This window comes from Rana temporaria, chromosome 5 (genome assembly GCF_905171775.1).
Source record: "Rana temporaria chromosome 5, aRanTem1.1, whole genome shotgun sequence".
Taxonomy (NCBI): Eukaryota; Metazoa; Chordata; class Amphibia; order Anura; family Ranidae; genus Rana; species Rana temporaria.
The window spans coordinates 235,341,007-235,363,105 of record NC_053493.1 but is presented as its reverse complement, the minus strand read 5'-3'; the positions used below and the strand labels follow the sequence as shown (position 1 = coordinate 235,363,105).

At 41.5% G+C, this 22,099-nt stretch overlaps 1 protein-coding gene across 9 annotated transcripts in view; it reads right to left on the bottom strand.

Annotated features, from left to right (window-relative positions):
- The window catches only part of RELCH (RAB11 binding and LisH domain, coiled-coil and HEAT repeat containing), a 194,265-nt gene that overhangs the window by 55,193 nt on the left and 116,973 nt on the right, over nucleotides 1-22,099 (bottom strand). For all 9 annotated transcript variants that reach the window (XM_040353587.1, XM_040353588.1, XM_040353590.1 and 6 more), the window contains 8 exons: nucleotides 18,962-19,052; nucleotides 16,763-16,834; nucleotides 14,213-14,353; nucleotides 12,476-12,640; nucleotides 11,653-11,800; nucleotides 7,059-7,215; nucleotides 3,652-3,775; nucleotides 3,468-3,516 (listed from right to left, as the gene is read on the bottom strand). In XM_040353587.1, the coding sequence (XP_040209521.1) occupies nucleotides 3,468-3,516; nucleotides 3,652-3,775; nucleotides 7,059-7,215; nucleotides 11,653-11,800; nucleotides 12,476-12,640; nucleotides 14,213-14,353; nucleotides 16,763-16,834; nucleotides 18,962-19,052 (947 nt within the window). The remainder of the gene's footprint in view (nucleotides 1-3,467; nucleotides 3,517-3,651; nucleotides 3,776-7,058; nucleotides 7,216-11,652; nucleotides 11,801-12,475; nucleotides 12,641-14,212; nucleotides 14,354-16,762; nucleotides 16,835-18,961; nucleotides 19,053-22,099) is intronic.

Below are 22,099 nucleotides of genomic sequence, written 5' to 3'. Positions count from 1 at the left end.
TATATATAGAATGCATGAACGTAAAAAACCTTCAGCCATTAGAACTACTTTAAACAAATGTAAGTACTGCTAGGTGAGAACTTCCTGTAAAATCTGACAGCATGGGAGTGCATCCTGTTAGATGGCATCTATCTACATATATTCTCATGGTCCTACTGTATGTAGGAACAAAGCTAAAAGATTCAGGAGCTCATGGAAGACATTCCAAGGAGGCAGAAAAACACAGTAAAACAATTTAATGAAAATAGATTACAAACCCTCTAAGCAGTGGACATGTCTGGATTATTTTTTGAAAAATAAGGATATTGTTTAGTATCACTTTAATTATGGGAAGTTGACAAATTTTAAACCGTTTTTCAAGGGAATAGCTTTGATGTGCATCTTCACAGGGTGACACTGTGGATGCACCAATGTGTGTGTGCCAACGTCCCAATATATTTGGAAATAGAAATTTAGACTAGAAAGATGGACTTTAGGCGGCACACCGATAATAAATTGTAAAACTCTATAGATATTTATTGTAGAAATGTATATAAAAAAATCATAAATTATATTATAAGCATTATCAGCATATGGGCCCAACAAGTACTACAATAGCACTCCCAAAACGTTATAACAATGCAAGTACACTCAACAAATTAGAAAATACATAACAGTAAACAGTAGAAGTGTATGGCCTTGAGCATGAGTCCAATATGCAAGATTTCAATTCTTGTTCTGCTCGACATGTTCCGCGTAAAAATGCTTCTTCAGGAGCATGTTGGTATATCGGTCGTATTAAATAATGAACACGAGCCTGGATACCAACAGTCTGGCTGTGTATATAAATCTAACCCAGATAGCCAACTGGATTTTAAAATGTCATCATAAGAATGAGTAAAAATAGAACCAAACACAGTCTGCTGGTAAGCAGAAAGAGAGGGTGTCCTCCGGATGTAGTAAGCCTCATTAGCCACGGGTAGAAGTGTTAGTACACGTCTGGTGCGTACGCTGGGCAGGAGAAAATATCTGCCCAGAAAAGTAGCCCAGAGAGTAGTGAATAGAGCCAGATTCTTAGCATCTGGAGTGTAGGCAAAAACGGCGGTCTTATGCCGCGTACACACGATAATTTTTCGGCATGAAAAAAAACAACGTTTTTAAAAACGTCATTTAAAATGATCGTGTGTGCTTCTGAAAATGTTGTTTTTCGTGTGGTTAAAAATGATCGTGTGTGGGCAAAAACAACGTTTTAAACCCGTGCATGCCCAGAAGCAAGTTATGAGACGGGAGCGCTCGTTCAGGTAAAACTACCATTCAAAATGAAGTAAGCACATTCATCACGCTGTAACAGACAGAAAAGCGCGAATCGTCTTTTACCAACAAGGAATCAGCTAAAAGCAGCCCAAAGGCGAATAGAACTTCCCCTTTAGAGTGCCGTCGTACGTGGTGTACGTCACCGTGCTTTGTTCATCATTTTTCAAAAATGATGGTGTGTGGGCAACATCGCTTTTAATGATGAATTTGGAAAAACATTGTTTTTTTTTTCAGTGCCGAAAAATGATCGTGTGTACGCGGCATAATAGGGAGCCTCTCCTGTGTGCTGTAGCACCAGGCAGGATCAGCCAGGTGTTTCAGGTGATACAGGGGGCCAAATTACACAGCACAAGGATGGTTATTCATGCTTTAAAGGAGCAGGATTTTTTAGGGTAACAATCACTTTGAGAACAAACCTTCAAAATCATCTTGCTTGCAACCCAGGGACTGCCTGTACTGGTATTGCACTTAAAGCTTTAGATGGGTTTAGCTATGGTCCTGAATGTCAGAAATTCATCAGGAACACCAAACACAAATTAGGTTTGCCAGGTCACTGCACTAAACCTCATAAAAATCCTGTTGCTAGAACATTTTTAAAAACTTTCCAAGCTCTGCGATAGGTTACTATGTATAGTTTGCAAATGTCTACACTGCCGCAGTAAAGATACACCCAGTGTTCTCTCATAGTACTTCACTTTAACATAACATTTAACAATTTCCAGACAGACATTATAACACAACCCGTAACGTGAACTGCTGACAAGCATCAATAGACTTGTGAAGTTTGTACCATAACTTCAGTCGACATCTAGAAAAACTATCAGACAAGTGTTCAGGAAACTGGCCAGCGCCCTTCCTCTCCAAGTTGTGTGCACTCACGTCTGCTGTATATTTGGATACGACTAGTTGGCTGACCCAGTCTACAACAGTGCACAGTTGTTTTCATGAAATTGTCATCATTTACTAACAGCCTTGTATAGCTACCCTACAGTAGAGGAATTTGCACTATAATGACCCTGGTTTGCTACACGCAAACAATCTACGGTACAGTCCCACCAACAAAAGAAGAAGCATCAATCACACATTTTTGCCTTAATGTCCAGTAAAAGCTTGCTCCCCCCCCCCCCCCCCCCCCCCAATATATACACAGACCACAAAGTTATAAAGAAAAGGGAACTTCAGTGCAAAATAGAAAATCATTTTTATCAAGAACAATCAGGATTCCATCTGTCATACATTAGTTTGAAGATAAAGGACCAAAACACATTTTATAAGTAGTTAGTGGAGCACTATCCAAAGCCTAACGTAGATTACAGGTTTTAGTGAAGGTGAACTAGGGGTACCACTGGCATGTAGAAGTGGGTGGCTTTCTCAAGGCAATGAATCTGAAGCCTTCAGAACGCTGCCTGGTTGTTCGTCGGGAAGGAGAAGAGAACTTTTGAACCCCTAGGATGTTGACATATGCTTCATCAACATTAGCCGATGGAGGTATGCTTGCCAATTTCTAATCAAATGGACCAGAATATTTACTGTATAACCCAAAATCATCAAATGAAAGAACCGAGCAACAACTACCGTGTTTCCCCAAAAATAAGCCCGGGTCTTATATTAATTTTGGCAACAAAAGACACAGTAGGGCTTATTCGGGGTAGGTCTTACCATGTAATGTGATGTCTTCTCTCCGCCACTCTCTCCCTGCCCGTCAGGACTCCCCAGTGTGAAGCGAGTTAAAATGCTTGTAAAATCCTATAATCCACTCTATTACAGTATTATATAATGTACAATGTGTGTGTACTTCTGTAATATAACTGTGCCAAATACCTTTGTTATAGCGCTGCTCTGCGCTTCTGTGACCCGCCTGAGCTCTCTTCCCCGCAATTATATTACAGAAACACACACATTATACATTATAAACTACTATAATAGAGTAGATTATAGGATTTTAAAAGCATTTTAAACTAGGGCTTATTTTCGGGGTAGGGTTTATATTGCAGCCTTCCTGGAAAATAACACTAGGTCTTATTTTTGGGGAAACAGGGTAGCTCATATAAGCAACATTATCCACAATGAGCAACGCTACAGAGCCATCTCTAATGTTCTCTCACAGGTGGTCACAATAATTCACAGTGTCCATTAGAGATTATAAAGAAAAGCTTCAATTTATTAACCCTTACCAATATTTTCCTCAGACAGCCTCAAGATTTCCTGGAACTGTGGCTTCACCTGAAAATACAAAGAATCATTAGGCCATAATTTTTAGGCCACAAGAACACAAGATAAGCGAATAGATATTTCAGGCACATAACAGCACACATAAAGGCTAAATGATTTGAAGGGTAACCCACAGTGCATTGTTACCTTTGTATTTGTAAATATTTTCCCAAACGTTCTGCACAGTCGCCAGAAATACCTTGAGAACTCATGAACGCAAGCCGTAGAGGCCACATTAATGCGACTAACTATCTCAATAAGTTGGGGTAATCTAAAAAAAACAAAAAAAACAACAACATTACATGTAATCGTCTAACATTTATTTAGTGATTTGCAACAGATACTAAAACTGCAACTTCACAGAACATGTAATCAATATGAAACAGCATTTGTACATTCAATAGTTTACCAGAAAAAAAAGTCACTTGGAGCAGTTGTCAGAGGATGAAACTATACTTGGACAAAACAACCCATGTAACAAGTGTATCAAGGTTTAGGGACAGGTGGGTTGTGTAAACGCCTACCCTCTAACTTCCAAAAGAAGTTACCCGTAAATGGAGAAAGTCTGATGAGTGGCATCCCACTAGGGTGTGAGCATACCAATTTTTGGCTAGTTAACATGAGGGGAAAAAAAACAGAGGTAGAAGAAAGGAGGAAAAAAGGACGGGAAAAGGGAGTTGATAAAGAGGAGGAAAGGAGAGAGAAAAAAAAAAAAGGGGGGGGGGGGGGGAGGTTGTATGGGAGGGAAAGCTCCACCCGAGGAGTGAGGCATGTCAGTGCCGTAACATTTTCATATTTATTTTTGCTATTCTATTAAATTATATCTGTAGATTAGCCACTTATGAGAGTTCTGCATTTGATTGTGATCTGCATACTTAAGAACTGCAGACATAGGATGCGTAGCCACAAAAGGCAATGCTATATTTTCAGTTGGACGGTCAACATTGTGTTGCATTGTGGGTTGGTGCAGTAAAGCCCAACCATTGTGAAGCAAGGAGAGCCTGAGTATGTAATAAGCATTTATGGATTCATGTACATGGATCATACATACAAACAAGGTTTTAATATAGTAAAAAGAAACTGAACTCAGAGCTGTGCTCAGAAATAGACAGGGAGAAAAAACGACTAGTCAACAGTATTGCCTGTGGTCGCTCTGCTGCGGATTATTTCCCATTAGCATCTTGGTAAGGGAAGGAGACTTTATCCTTATGTCAGAGCCTCCAGCAAGGACAATAGTGAGCCACACAGTAGTGAAATCACCAAATCTGTCAGAGGCAGCAGTCGTTTGATTCGTACTGCAATATAAAGTTATGAGGCTGTAGGGCACAGGAGTGCCCGGGCCCACTCACATATCAGGAAGTGCACTGCTATTTTTCAGGAAAGATTCAGGACAAAAGGGTTGAATTTTTAGGGCTTTGCTTAAAACTAGCCTTATTTCAAATTTCTTTATTTAGCCCTGACTGATGCCCCCATCCAGGCTAAGCAGCATGATTAGAGTAAAAGCAGCTGTTGGTTATTGTACAATTCCTTCTGACTGGATGCAAGCACTGAATGGCCAAACATTTTTGGACCATCTCCTCCAACAAAAGTCAACTGAAAAATCAACTTTTGTTGAGAGAGGGTGGCAACGGGGCTACTCGCAGCTTAAATTGTCAGATTTGGTAGGAATAGACCAAAATTCAAGCAGTATGTAATCAGCTTTAGGCACAATTTTTTAATTCTCTCTTTAGCACAGCAATACTTTACTTTTTGAGGTCAATTCCACTTTATCGTACCCTGATATGATTTACATAAAGATAAAAAAAGAATTGAATAAAAAGCATCAAAAAAAACATTGGGCTTCAAAACTCACCTTCAGTCTGAATCCATTTCCCACAGTATATGTTTTACACAACAAGATGCCCACCATCTTTCAGACTGAATGATGCCCAGCATCATTCAACAGAGAAGAAAATATTGTGTGCAGGAAAAAATGGGTTTATCCTCTAAAGGAATTTCACCACAGTGTCCTTCATTCATGTGAGCCTGACTGGACGAACGATGCTAGAGCACCAAACCTTGTCTCTTCTCCGACAGCTTCCATCAAGCTAATCTCAGGATTAGGAACCATGTTTAACATCCTCTGGTGAGCCTACGCTACATCCTGGGAGTGGTTGATGGCCCAGCGTAAGCCGTGCACCACTCGTTCCCAGGCGAATACTCCGACCTTCTTCAGCAGACGTCTTGACCAGGCAAGTCCCCTGCTGTGACCAGGCAAGTCCCCTGCTGCGGCCATGTCTGTGGGCACAGAAACCTACTTGGGTGATGGAGTGGAGATGGGCCCCCTCCAGTGCGGATCTCCTGGCAGCAATTACTGCTTGCAAAGATAGACTTTTTGGCAACAGACATCAGCCTACTTAGGCATAACCTGGATAAGTTCTGTTGCTGGGTGTCTGAGATAGAAGACTGTCTCCAGGTTGGAGAACACTGTGCAGGCTGACTCTAGAGATCTCCGGGGCCTCCAACTTCAGGTCAAAGCCTTACAGGAGAAAGCAATTGACACTGACTGAGGAGGAACAATATTCAAATCCTTGGTCTCCCAGTGAGCAGAGGGGACCAAGATTGCAGAGTTTGCCAAACAGCTGCAGACTACGGTCTGACCTTCTTGTGTTATTCATTCGCAATATAATGTGGCAACTGTTCCTCTGCATGATCCAAGACGACCCACCTCAAGGAGAAGAAAGAAAGAAAAGTCCCCAACTCTGCACATGGTTTGAAATCTTCAGGAAAAAAGCAAGTCTAAAAAAATATATATAATAAAAGCACAACATACCATGGAGGGGGAAGGGCTGAGAGGGTGGGAGCACTAAGGGGCTTAGCCTGGAGCTGGCTTTAAAAGCAGTTTTCATTTTTTCAGTCAAATGACTTTAATTAAGGCTAAAAGATGAAATTATTGGCCTGTTACAGGCAGGAGAAATCATCTTTATCCCAGTGCACATACCTCAACACTGTAACCTCATAAGTCACAAGTAAGGATGAGCTCCTGCGTGTTCGCACAGTCCATGTGCAGAGCCCGCCAGGAAGTCGGCACCGCGCTGCGCTAATCACAGGCAGGGAGACATTTCCTGATGCTCGGCTGCAAAGATCGGGAAATGTCTCCCTGCCTGCGATTATCGCAGCGCGGTGCCGACTTCCTGGCGGGCTCTGCACATGGACTGTGTGAACACGCTGGAGCTCATCCTTAGTCACAGATCAGCTAGTGCAAGGCTCCAGCACTAGCTGATCTGTGTTAAACATTTGTGAACAATTCCAAGAAATTAACATGCACCATGATTTAAGTGGCTGCATCATCCAGGAAGTAGATGTTGAATTACCTGAACAAATGGGGCCCTGTCCTTCTGGAAGGAAAATAAGATGGACATCTTTGGGGGAAGAACTATGGCCTGAGGATAGCTGATAAATACTTGTAATGGTTACACTTACAAATTACTTTGTACAGATGCATGCATTTAACAAAAAATATATTGGATGCCAAGTATTTTGAAAAATCAGGTGCAAACAAGATACCAACTTACAGCTGATTAACAACCCAAAGTAAAGTTTCCCATCCCGTGGTGCCCTCATGTTCCAGTTGGTAATCATAAAGCTGAAGTAGTATAGCCAGCTGTTCACGACTGCCAATGATGGTGGCTACATCTTGTAGAGGCGAGATTGGCCGAGGAAATCTGGTCACTAAAAAAAAAAAAAAAAAAAAAGAAGAAGATCACGTAAGCAATAGTTAGGCATGGCTTCTAGAATACGGAAATCGTCTTTTCTCTTCAACCTACAACTTTGAGACAAGTTATAGGTAACCATAAACAAAACTGTCACAATAACATTAAACAGCACGACAACCATGGGGATTTCCTTTGTAGACTTACAGGAGGTGTCAATACCACAATGCCATCATATGCTAAGCTCCAGCTTCACTGGAAAAGATTGTCATGGTCACTCAGCTTTCAGTGAGGGTATGTAAAAGGGACTTTTTACACTGTAATCAATCTTAACAGAATGTAAAGGAACAGAAATTGTCATCATATCGAAAACAAAACCATAGTGATCTTCAAACTGTAACCCAACACAACGAATGGAGAAGAATATACTCTCTCACAAGTCACCTACACAATAACACAACCCCCTTAGTACATATACAAATCAAACAATACTAAAGTGCAAAGGTAAGAAAATCCGAATAATAGAAGGTGGTAGGGTTTCCTGTAGGATGAATTTCAGCTATCACTATAAATGCTCTGTACTCCAATATTTATTTAGGTTTTGAATTGTCACAACACAAAAAGACTTGTCACTGCCAACAGCAAGGGTACAGTACTACCATACTCTATGTACATTTCTTATAAAGCATGGTTTACAAAGCATTCAGTATACAGAGTTAAACAGTTATGAAAATGGTGAAGATAACTATAGAGGACCACATTCCATTCATATGGTCTCCCCTTCCCCAAGTGTTATCACCTAAGCTAGACCTTTCCGGCATGAATCGGACTAGGAAGAGGAAGAAGGAAATTAAGGAAAGAAGGGGGTTTAGGGTTATGACCATTTCTTCAGGCCAAACCCAAACACTTTAGCAACGCGCGCCCCCTTACATCTGGCGTCCCCATCAGAGTGCCCCCTTACATCTGGCGTCCCCATCAGAGTGCCCCCTTACATCTGGCGTCCCCATCAGAGTGCCCCCTTACATCTGGCGTCCCCATCAGAGTGCCCCCTTACATCTGGCGTCCCCATCAGAGTGCCCCCTTACATCTGGCGTCCCCATCAGAGTTCTCTCTCCCCCTTCCCCCCTGTACTCACAAACTCTGCAAAAAGTCAGATCTTCCTGCCTCTCTCCAGTCATGTGATAAGACAAATGACAAGGGGAGAGAGGAATGAAGACAGTCTGTGTTCTTTATTCGGCAGTACCGCACTGAGACTAAGAGTTCTCAGTCTAATTTCTCTCCATCGCCCCCTGCAGCTTGGAGGGAGGAGAACACCTAATAATCTCTCTAGCTATATTAGGGAGTCCCAGCCCAGTCTGAATAATGTGTCTGGGTTTCAGATGCACTGAAAACCGGACACATGATTCAAAACCCAGACTGTCATGGTGAATATCAGACAGATGGCAACCCTAGGGGGCATTGAGGATCAGAAAGAAGGGTTAAGATAATCCGGTGTGGTTCAAGGTTGGGCCGAGTCATCCCACAGCTCAAAAAGAGTGATCACTTTATTTTTCTACCTAATCATAGACAGTATCAAGGAAATAAAATTACATTTGCTTTCGTATTCGTAGGGGAAGGTGAAATGTTTCCAGCAATTTCACATAGCGATATATGTTTCTAGCCAATCCTGTTTAAAGAACAGCCATTCTTACTATGAAGGCTCTTACGTGCATATCTCCAATATTTCCTTTACAGAGATGAGCGAAAGATTTAGCATACTGCGGGATCATTTCAATTCCGCACACAATTATATACTTTCAAGTTACCAATCGTAGAACGGTTTTGCAACATCTCACTGCTTGTAACTTAAAGGTTGTTCCACATTTTATGTTTCACTCTGAGTGTAGTAAACGGTAAACTAGGCCAGCCACAGCTCTTGTAAATGTAAAATTGCTTACCTAGTACTTAACATTTTTTGGCAGAGCTTGCATATGTCTGTACGAATTCTGGAAATTAATTTACTACCGGACCAAACCTTATTAAAGTAGCCCTTTGCACAAATATTAAATATTAGGGACCTGTGTCTATGGGGGTGTGATGGGCAGAATGCAGTGTGCTTTTGACATCTGTTTGAGATGATTCAGAAACCATTCAGAATTTATTGCAGGTGCGTTTACCTGTGATTTGCATTTTCTTTCCCATAGACTTGTATGGGGAAGAAGCATTTCTGAAGTAAATTAAAAAACTAACACTTGCCCTAACAGTTTTGCAGAAATGGGTTAATAACAGAAAGGTTGAGATTTTTTTATTTTAAACACGAGAAACTGCAGTTCCAGGTCCCAATTAGTGCCAGCATCTTGTCTAAAGTGTAGGCACCCGTCATGTGATCTGTGGTAGAGGAAAGGATCAGTGCTTATATGGCTTGTTCTTCCCAGTCAGCAGAATCTGGAGCTTAATTTTCTACGAAAAGTTTATTTATGAAAAGTAAGTAAGCCATTTTAATTACGCTTTATTTTTCCATCCCAGCTATTATTGGTATTCACACACACACACAAACACAAACACGGGGTGCTCAACCCGTGACCCACAACCTTAAACCTAATATAATTATTAATAGAAAATTAAAAAAAAAACAGCTCCGAAAAGTGCATGCCCGGCTTCCCATCTCGCGATCCCAGAGCATCACAGTGCAATAAGCCGACAGCCAGAGAGGAAGCAAGGGTCGCACAAGCCAATGCTTGCTCTGTAGCGCCAGCTCCTGTGGCAGACGGAGTGACACTAAGTGCATTCCATCTCCTATCCTTCGAAGTCTGGAGAGCAATGTGTGCTTTGCCATAGACTTGTATTCTATCCTGTGGGTTAGTGTTGCATTGCCATAGGACTTCTATTATATCCTGCGGATTTGTTGCGTTTTGCCATAGACTTCCATTATATTGTGCGGGTTTGGTGCGCTTTTTTAAAAGACTTCGATTATATCCTGCAGGTTTGGTGCGCTTTCAGAAAGTGTGACAAAACAGCAAGATAGACTAGAAGTTTATAACAAAGTGCAGCCAACCTGTAGGTGCATTGCACTGCACCCATGGTGTGGGTAAACCACAGTGCATCAGCGCGAGAGAAGCTTTGTAGGGGAATCAGGACAATAGGGCCTCATTCATATTTGCAGTTTTGGGGGGTGGTAAAACCGCATAGCCGAGATGTATTTTTACTACCAACCACTGGTGTAGCGTCAAGGGTGGCAATGGAAATCCCACCCCATGCTCTAGGGGGCCCATGCGACCTCCCTGTCACATTCTGTTTTAGGGTCCTTTCACACGTGCGGACCGTTTTTTAGATCAGTTTTTTTATCATCAGTTGATCCGTTTTTTCATCCGTTTTTTCATCAGTTTTTCATCAGTTGTCATCCGTTTTTCATCCGTTTTTCATCCGTTTTTCATCAGTTTTTTTCTTTTGTTAGAACTTTATTTTTATTACATATTTTGATGAAAAACGGATGTTAGCGGATCGGATGTTAAACGGATCGTCCGCTAACATCCGTTTTTCATCCGTTCCGTTCTTTTGACGGAAGAAAAATAGGGTTTTCTTCCGTTCAAAAAAACGGAGCTTAACGGAGACGGATGTTAACAGACGTTAGCGGATGCTCATCCGCTAACGTACGCTATCCCATTGGAAAGCATTGCAGTCCGTAAACGGACGTATGAAAAAACAGACGAACGGTCCGCACGTGTGAAAGGATCCTTACACTTGGGACAGGAAGGGCAGCATATACAGGAACCAATCCTCTATTTTTTTATTACAGTCCTTGTAAAAAGTAAACCAAGTCAGTGTTCACACTAGTGTCAGCTGCTCTTTTTGTGATTTGGATAAAAAACAGTAGGTAAACAGGAACTGGTCCCATGAAAAACGATGATTTCAATAATTTTTTTTATTTATTTATATATTTTTTTTATTTTGAACAACAGAATGAAGATTTTAAATTTGGTATCATTTCATTTCATTGTGGCCCATGACCAGTTACCAAATCAATTAAGTGGCCCGCGCTCTTCAAAATGTTAAGCACCCCTGACATACACACCACTATAAAGAAGAAATAAAACAAAATATGAAGACCATAAGAAAGAAGCACTCTCTGCGGCATAGGATATTACACAGTCTCACATGTTGGGACAGCTGAGTCAGATGCAGGAAAATCACACAGCTAGCAGATCTATTTTAAGGACAAGTAGACAGACTGTAATAGAAGTTGGAAAAAGCAGATCAAAGTTTTTTTTGTGTGCATGTGTGAAAAAAACACTAGTGCTTTATAACCACTAATGTATGGTATGCAACAAGAGACAAATGGAAGACAAACGGGAATAGCTCTTTGACTGCCAACAATTGCAACATCAGTCCAATACACATACAAGCACATCTCCAGGGCACAAAGAAAGAACATAGCTCATAATAATGATGTAAAAATGACAGCATGACCTTTTCATACCTTCTATCTGGGGTATGTCTCCCTGAAGCTTGGCTTTGCTTGTAAATGGCGCGTTTTGTAATACGATTGCAAAAAGGGAAGGGATAAGGGACTGCAAGGCAGATAAATACATGTGCAGTTTGTGTTCATCCAGCCCGTGTTCTCCTTCCTGAAGTTGAGAAAAGAAGTCATATAATGATGGAAAAAAACACAAGGTATTTATTTATACTCTCTAGTTACAAGCAACCTGTAACTGCTTTGAGCAAGTGCATGCACCCCCCTTAATAAGGAATTTGTATACCGTGATTTGGAATAGGAACTCTCTATAGGAATAGTGAATGCACAATTTTTTAATTTTTGCAGGTTTGCAGAAATCTCCCATTGGGGACATTTTAATTCACCTCTTGTCCACGCGAAAGGAACTAAAAGTCTACCAAAAGTAAAAAAGATATTCCACCTTCAACTTCCGTGCAATAGTTACTCCCAAAGGAAAATTTCCCCTCCAATCACTATTTTCTGGTGGCAATGGTCATCAATACAAAAAAAAAATGGGAGACTGAAACATTTACTGGTGTATTTGGTTCAGTTAACTGTTGAATATTTGCTCCTAAAAGATCATGCCAAAGCCCCCCAGCAAGTTTTACCGCAAGTATCCAAGACACCTTAAATTATATACTTATCGCAATTTGCAGAAACCACAACATGTAGTAGCCTTTATTGTGTTTTGCAGTGGGAGTGTTGCTATGAACCTGGGAACTATTCTTGACGCATGTCTGTGCACGCTGCTATTATTTATAGCCAGATATCTAACAAAACATTCCCATAACTTGCAGACTGATCTTACCCTGAGGAGTTTTTCAATCTTGCTGAGAAGAGTGGGAATAAGATGAGACTGAAGATTGCCAAGTTCCATAGTCCATGCAGCATAAGCTGGTAAGAACACCTGGTGAGTGGCACTCACCACCCTTTCTGATGGGTCACCTAAAGCTGTTAGCAGGAGCTCAAAACCCTAAATCGGTTGTAGAAAAAAAAAAAAAAAGAGAAAATCAGGAGTTATGTATTTAAATTTCTTTATATAAAACATGCTCATGTATAGGAGATCATTCCTACTCGCAGTGTAAACAAACTGGTGTTTTTTTCCTTAGTGTCCCAGTGCATCCATCCACCTATAGACATGAATGGTTGTAGGCGACTATAGACAGGTATTGGCTGCTACTTGCATAAAATGGCCACATACCCGAGTACAGCTGCCCGCAACCATTCATTACCACAGGTGGCTGAACATGTACTTGTCATTACTATTATCAGCTTTAACGTTTACAGTACTTAAAAGGTACTTAAAGAGGAAGTAAAACCTCCTTAAAAAAATAAAAATAATACACCCTGTAAGACAAAGACATAATGAGCTAGTATGCATAGCATACTAGCTCATCATGAAGTACTTACCCGAGATCGAAGCCCCCGCAGCCGCCCTCGTTCGACTCCTCCGTCGCCGCCATGTCTCCCGGAGAGACTTCCGAGTATCGCGGCTCCAGCGATGTGACTGGCCGTAGCCACGATGACGTCACTGCCACGCATGCGCACGGGAGCCGCCACCAACGGCATGACCCCATTCACTGACGGCACACTGCGTGCGCATGCGCCGTTGCCTATGGCGTGCATGCGCTGTAGACATCGGTGCTGTCTTTTTTGCAAATCTCCTAAACTGGGTAGATTTAGGAGGCAATTGTTGCACCTACAGGCTTACCTGTAGGTACAAGTGGTCTGTAAGGGTTTACAACCACTTTAACATGCACTTATTTCGCACTTTTCTATGTTTCATATTTAGACCTGCATTTATGCATAATTTATTGTTCTTGCTGATATTGCACTAGCATCACAGCTTATTTTTAGCACTGCACTTTTTAAATGTCATTACTTACACAATTTGTCTGATTGTTGTGCCAGTAGCTATTATCTATTAGATATTAGCACAGTAATAATGCTTTACTTTTCTGGGGGGTTTTTTTACGGTCTGTGTCCCCATTGGATAGATCAACTAATGGAAAGAGCAGCACTCCAGGTAAATTTCAGTGTTTACTCAGAAAGCATGTCATGTGTACAGACTCGCATTTTGGCGACATGAAGATCTTGCCTCAGAGTTCTGGCCTTTTTTTTTGGGCTATGGTTTTAACCATACCAAGACTGGCTTTAGCTTTTACCCTTAATTACTTATGAGGTATGTGTGCAGGATAGTACTACAAATGTATAAATCCTGTGGAGATTTTTTCTCACCTTTTGATGACAGTTGACCCCTGAGAGAAAGAAAGGGGATATACAAAACATGGCAACTGACACAGTACAAGAGGTGAAGGAAAATTCCCAGACGGAAAAAACGGTTCTGATGTCAGTCATCAAAAGCTGGTTTACTTTTGATATTCAACATCACTTTGGGAAGATTTCTTCTTACAATCAGTTTTTTTTCAGGACATGGACACAGACAGCATAAAGGTGCAAGATAAATACTAACACTTCCCACTCTCTAACCAACATTAAAAAAATAGGTCTTGGGTTGTGTATGGAATAGTCACAGTAATCTCACCTGTTGATATTTGTCAGGATCATCAATGTACCCCATAATAATGCCAAGGCTTTTGATCACAGCTTCTCTCACCATATCTGCTTTGTCTTCCATTAACATTTGTTGCAACATGGCCAGCACAAGAGAGCTCCTGATTTCTTTCTGAAAGCAAATAAGTAAACTCACATTTAGGAGACAGAATACATCTGTGACCTTAACTCGCATAACAAAACCAAAATGGTAAAAAAAAATAAAACCTTACATACACTACTACACAGCAAGGTTTCATAAACACCACATACTGCTTTTACGTACAGTCAAAAAAATATATTTCTTAGTCCTGTCCATTTCCTTAATTTATGCTTAAGGCTACTTTCACACTAAGATTTTTCAGCCGCTTTAGCGCTAAAAATAGCGACTGTAAAGCACCTTACCTGCAGTCCCAGTGTGAAAGCCTGAGTACTTTTACACTGGAGTGGTGCTCTTGCAGGACGAGAAAAAAAAAAAAGTCCTGCAAGCAGCATCTTTGGGGCGGTGTGGGAGCAGCGCTTTGCAGGGTGCTTTTAACCCCTTCGGGAGGGAGGGGGTGTTAGAAGCGCACCGCTAGAGGCGGCAAAGCACCGCTTAGACATCGCCAAAGCGCCACTAAATCTACCGGCGCTTTACCACTACCGCCCCCAACACCTCAGTGTAAAAGTGCCCATATGGATGTTTTCTTCAGCATCATTCTTCCTAACTAGAAATGTTACACAAACCAGTATACCAACAAAAGGAAGTTACTCAAATTAGCGTTCTATAAGCGTAACCCCGACACCGATGTTATAGAACATTGGTCTCCAAACTGCATCCAAGAGCTAAATGTGGCCCTTTGCTTGCCTTTATCTAGTCCTTGACACTATTCCTCCCACTAACTATGGGGCAATAATGCGTGCACCGACACCAATAGGGCACTATTCCTTTCACTGGCAACAATGGGGACACTATTCCCCCCACTTAAAATACTGGATGAACCTTCTGCACACTGCTATACCCTTTCTAGTAAACTTTGCAATTAAAAATAGGGATAGTTAGTTCACACATATTGCAAAACATGTTTAAGCTGGCCAAATGAATCCCTCTTTAGCCAAACAAAGTTTGCTAGAAAGGGTGCAGAGAGTTCATCCAGTATTTTTAGTGTTAATGTGGTCACACCCCCTTAGCACCTGGTAGAATATAAGCATGTACAAGCTATTGGGATCTGAGCACAAGTATATCTTGTATCTGTTGTAATGCAAGTCAGTGGCCAGACCTAAACCTTGCAAAGTTTGCAAGTGTGCAGAGGGATCATCCAGTATTTTTAGTGTTAAGTGGTTACATCCCTTTAGCACCTGGTAGATTATTTTCATGTACAAGCTATTGGGATCTGAGCACAGATATAACTTAATCCTCCCACTGACACCATGAGAAATTATTCCTCCCACTGACACCAATGAAGGGTCACTATTCCTCCCACAGACACCAATGAAGGGTCACTATTCCTCCCACAGACACCAATAAAGGGTCACTATTCCTCCCACTGACACCAATGAAGGGTCACTATTCCTCCCACTGACACCAATGAAGGGTCACTATTCCTCCCACTGACACCAATGATGGGTCACTATTCCTCCCACTGACACCAATGATGGGTCACTATTCCTCCCACTGACACCAATGATGGGTCACTATTCCTCCCACTGACACCAATGATGGGTCACTATTCCTCCCACTGACACCAATGATGGGTCACTATTCCTCCCACTTACAGCAATGATGGGTCACTATTCCTCCCACTGACACCAATGAAGGGTCACTATTCCTCCCACTGACACCAATGAAGGGTCACTATTTCTCCCACTGACACCAATGATGGGTCACTATTCCTCCCACTGACACCAATGATGGGTCACTATTCCTCCCACTGACACCAATGATGGGTCACTATTCCTCCCACTGACACCAATGATGGGTCACTATTCCTCCCACTGACACCAATGATGGGTCACTATTCCTCCCACTTACAGCAATGATGGGTCACTATTCCTCCCACTGACACCAATGAAGGGTCACTATTCCTCCCACTGACACCAATGAAGGGTCACTATTCCTCCCACTGACACCAATGAAGGGTCACTATTCCTCCCACTGACACCAATGAAGGGTCACTATTCCTCCCACTGACACCAATGAAGGGTCACTATTCCTCCCACTGACAGCAATGATGGGGCACTAATGATTTCCCAAATACCAATATTAGGACAGTTTACTACCACTGGTCATGGTCTGGCCTCCCTAAATAGACTGAAGGAGAGCAAACTGGTCCTTTGTCTAGAAAGTTTGGAGACCCACTATAGAACATAACAAGCAGAAGGTGTTTTCTTTTAGACTCTCTCAACGAAACGGCTGTGAGGAGCTGAGCAGACAGAGGAAGGGGAGTCATAAATTTGCCACAAGAGTGACTCTCATATAAACGTGACCTACTTTTCTTTTTAAAATGAATGCCTTGAAATAGTCAAATAAAATAAATGTGTACATTAATGCATATTTACTCACAGGAAGATATGGTGCAAGATCTCCACATGACTCTGCCACGAGAAGCCTTCTTTCGGGGTATTTGTGGTTGATCTAAAAAAAGACAACACGCATTAGTGCTTATGAAACTTGAAGTAAACAATTTTTGGGGGTTTTGGACAGATTGCAGATGGATTAGAAGTCCTGTCAGTTTTTATTGCGGTCTGTGCCCTCAATAGGGAAATGTACCCCCCTCTATTTGTCCTGTTTGCCATTATGAAATTATGGGTTGTCCCCAGAAAAGTAATAGAGGGGAAATCTTCAAATGGGGACACTAGTTCTGGTAACCCGAGGGGTCCCCAAGGTATCCCCTTTTTTTTGCAGGAACTTTCTCTCACTTCCAGTTTTGGCTATGAGACAGGAAGCAGAGGTAAATCTCCCCAATGGGACACAGACGGATAGGGAAAAAAAAAAAAAGAGAGGTTATAACCCTCCCTAACTCTTAATTAAAGGGGTTTGCCTATAGTTCTACTTTAAAGCAAAAACAAATCAAAAAGCCAAATTAAAAAGGTGAGAAAAATATTAAACATATGTTCGAACAAAGGCCAACAAAGACAGACAGACAGAAGTGGCTTGCTTTCACAAAGGACTAGATAAGAAAAAAAAAAAAAAACATAGAAAATGAGGAAGTGCAAAATCTTTGTCAAGTATCTGCACATATTTAATCTCGGAAACAAAAAAGGAACTGGGTTCCTTCCCAGAAGAGCATACAACGATAAAGGCCTGCTACAACATGAAACAGATTTCCAACTACCCAAGGCTTAAATGGAATGGATTTTAAACCCTCAATTGCCATTTAGTTTGTATCCTATAGTGCCAAGCACTAAGCAGTATGATTCAAAGCTTGAAGCAATGTTTCAAAAAGGTTTACTGTGCAGCCAACCAACCATACCAGATGTTGCAAATTTATTGCAACTAGTGAGTCCTATAAGGTTCAAAATCCCAGCACCCACTTGTTTAAAATAAATCTTTAAAAAAGTTAGATATATTTTGGGTACCTGAGATCTTTGGATATTTACCCAACCATGAATTAAGATTAATTTTGGGTAATGTATGCAAGTTAACAAAGCAACACACGCTTTGATATGAAAATATTTAGCAGTAGAAATCTATACCTTCTTATTGTTGGTCTATCACTTTTAAGGCTAAACTATATGCGTGATTTTAAATTCTACAATTTACCTACCTGCTGACCTTACAGGGAGAAAGCCTATGCCAAAATTATCGGGGGGCCATATTCTGAGTAAAGTTACGATGGAGTATCTCAGGATACTCCATCGTATCTCTCTTTTTTGGCCCGCGTATCTATGCGAGTGATTCTTAGAATCATTTTCGCATAGATACGCTTAAGATCCAACATGTGTAAGTCACTTACACTGTCGGATCTTAAATGTAATTACCCAGCCGGCCGCTAGGTGGCGTTTACGTTCAGGTCTCATTTGTTTATGCAAATGAGCCCGATACGCCAATTCCCGAACGAATTTGCGTCGCGTAACCGTCGCCAACGTCGTTTGCGTAAGCGTAAGTTTACCCCTGCTATATGAGGGGTAACCTTACGTCAGTCCCACGTATGCCATGTTAAGTATGGCGTCGGGTCCGCGTAGTCTTTTTTTTTCCGTCGGGTACGTCGTTTCCCTAAGTCGTTCTTGAATACGACTTTGCGTCAATGACGCACACGTCGGCGTCATTGATGTTTTCCGCCGAGAACTGGAGCATGCGCACTGGGCTATTTTAAGCCCGGCGCATGCGCAGTTCGTTCGAATCGGGGCCTTGGAGTTACGCCGGGCCAATTACACTACGCCGCGCCAAACTACGGAGCAAGTGTTTGGGGAATACAGCACTTGCTCCTGTAGGTTGGGGCGGCGGAGTGTAAATGGCTTACGCGATGCCCGCCCGAAATCTACGGGAATATGGCCCAATAGCTATACAAAACATGTTTCTTCAAACAAGATTAAAGGAAAATTACTTTGTTCCTGCCAATTTCTCAACAATATCGTGATAGAAAACCTGCCAAGTAAACTTGGCAGTTAATGACTGGCACTGAATGTTTATGTTGTCTTAGAAGGAACCAGATAGGACATGAAAAATATAAACAGCAAAATATGAAAACATGAAACTAAAGTAGGTTGAATACACAGAGTTGATGTTTGGGGTTCAATGAATGGCAACTGGAAATCCAACCTGTTCCCAACACTGTGGTAAAAGCTCTGCTTCAACTCGCGTTGGTCCAACATGTCTGGCAAAGGCCACACATCCAGTTAAAATCATCTGTCTATATGGGAGAAAAAAAATGTCTTTATTAATAAAAACAACCTCATAAAATCTAAAATAAATAGCAGTCTATTCATCTAAAATGTGCTGCATTTCCCCACATCGCACTGCAAAGCAATCTGCTGCGGGTGTCAATATTAGATTAACGACACCCCGAGACAGATCGCAAAATGCAGTGCAATTGCTAGAATTTAAGCACATGGGTGTGGACACCCATGCAATGCAAATCAGGTGTGAGAAGAAAAAAAAAAAAAAAAAAAAAAAAAAGGACCTGCGTCATTTCGGTGTGGATGCAATGCGATTTGAGCCACACAAAACGAATGGCTCAAATTGCACCACACAGACATCGCATGTGATGTGCACAGGAATGTGGTGTGATGCATGTGCGAATCACATGCCGTGTTGCGCACGCACTAGTGTATACCCAGGCTTAATTGAAGCAAAAATGGGTCATCTTACAGTTAAACTTTTGGTTCACCCGTAAAATAGTTTTTATAGTACATTAAAAAGGGACACAGAGCATCTTCATGTCCACATGAATAAGGTTATGTTGCCACCTTCAGGTGGTCACTGGCAAAAAAAAAAAACAGGAAGCCCTCCCCCCAGTTTAACCCCTCCTTATTAGGCAAGGCTTCAGTTTTTGTAAAAAGCCATGAACCATAAAGGAGGAGAGAGGAGTGGGATTTCTGTGCCCCATGAAGAACAAGAAAAGAATATAACAAGTAAACATAAAAAAAAAACAAAAAAAAATTTTCTTTGTTGTACATCATGAGAAATAGAGCATCTTCATATCCATAATAATATGGATGTCCCAAAGCAATGAATGTGAGGAGGGCAACATGGCAAAAAGGCAACAGGCAGCAAACTGATCCAGAATAGGTTAAAACCCCATGCAAAACGTGCCAACCAAAAATGGCATCCTCAGAAATTAACATTCACTTGATAAAAGTATGAATGGAAGAGCAGGTAGCAGCATTACAAACTTAAGCTACAGAAGCCAGATGACAAATAGCCTAGGAGGGACAGACACTACTAAAATGAGCCATCACTGAAAAAGGAGGGGAAAAAAAAAAAAAAACTTCAGCCCCGGACCATTTGGCTGCCAAATGACTGGCCCAACTTGACAAATTTACGTGCTTTTTTTCCCACAAATAGAGCTTCCTTTTGATGGTATTTGATCACCTCTGCGTTTTTTATTTTTTGCGCTATAAAACAAAAATAGAGCGTCAATTAAAAAAAAATAAATAAAAAATAATCAGTATTTTGTACTTTTTGCTATAATAAATATCCCCATTTAAAAAAATAAAAAAGCAAATTTCTCAGTTTAGGCCGATATGTATTATTCTACATTTTTTTTACATGTTATGGCGGCGATCTGCGATTTTTTTCGTGACTGCAATATTATGGCGAACACATCGGACACTTTTGACACTATTTTGGGACCATTCACATTCATACAGCGATCGGTGCTATAACAGTGCTATGAGACGTCACTGATCGCTGCTTCTGATGAGAGGAAGCAGATGATCAGTGCTGTGTCACCAGGCAGAACAGGGAGATGCCATGTTTACAAAGGTTTCCCCCCCCCCCCATTCTGTGACCTGATCGGGGGACACCGAGTCCGCGGGCACGACCACGGAGACTGCGGTGAGCGCCCGCTAGGGGGCAGTTTCAAAGCAACGTATATATACGTTGCTTTGCCTGCCCGTGCCATTCTGCCAACATATATCTATGTGAGGGGGTCGACAAGCGGTAAATGCATACATTTAAGAAATAAGCTGATGAATCCATAGGGATAGAAAAGATTTGAAAGCTGCATGACCCTTCTTTGGGGCCTCAGGAAGCACAAATAGGGAATGCGACTGCAGAATAGCTGCAGTTCACTTCAGGTAACACCTGATAACAAAAACCACATCTGAGGCTTAGAGCAGAAGGATGTTAACACAGACGAAGAGATGGGAAGAAACAGCCTTAGGCAAAAAGGATGTCTGAGGCAGTAAAACCACCTTGTCACGGTGAAGCAACAATACCACAGGAAAGAGTAGCCAATTTCGAACCAAAGTAATGACAAAAAAAACAAAAAAAACGTTCAAGTCAGAAGAACTAACGATATATCCTAAATGGGTTCAAATGCGGATTTCTGCTAAACAAAGTACAGAGTGGAGGTCCCACAAAGTCAACAGTGTCTTGACTGGTGGAACAATGAGCATAACATCTTGTACAAAGGCCCACACCAAAGAGAAAGAGACAATCAGTCTCTGAAAAATAATCACCTAGGCCAAAATTAGACCCAACGCCTGATCCACCCCAGCTTGTATCAAGTTCTGGGGATGCTTTTCTTCAGCAAGGACAGGGAAGCTGGTCAGAGTTGATGGGAAAATGAATGGAATCAAATACAGGGCAATCTTAGAAGAAAATCTGTTAGGGACTGGGATGGAGGTTCACCTTCCAGCAGGACACTGACCCTAAACGTACAGCCAGAGCTACAATGGAATGGTTTGGATCAAAGCATATTTATGTGTTAGAATGGCCCAGTCAAAGTCCAGACCTAAATCCAATTGAGAATCTGTGGCAAGACTTGGGAATTGCTGTTCAGAGACGCTCTCCATCCAATCTGACAGAGCTTGAGCTATTTTACAAGGAAAAATGGGCCAAAAATGTTACTCTAGATGTGCAAAGCTGGTAAAGACATACCCAAAATGACTTGCAGCTATATTCGCAGTAAAAGGTGGGTCTACAAAGAATTGACTCAGTGGGGCTGAAAATAAATGCACGCCACACTTTTCAGATATTCATTTGTAAAAAAAAAAAAAAACATTAAAACCTTTTATCTTTCCTCCACTTCACAATTATTTGTTGGTCTATCACATAAAATCCCAATACAACACACTTTTTTTTTTAGTTGTAACATTACAAAATGTGGAACATTCCAAGGGGTATGAATACTTTTTCAAGGCACTGCACTTGCAAGGGTGAAAACCCTGAGCCTCACACCAGGACAAATAAGATTTCCAAGTCCTGTCGTAAGTCTTCTTGGACGTTGCTTTC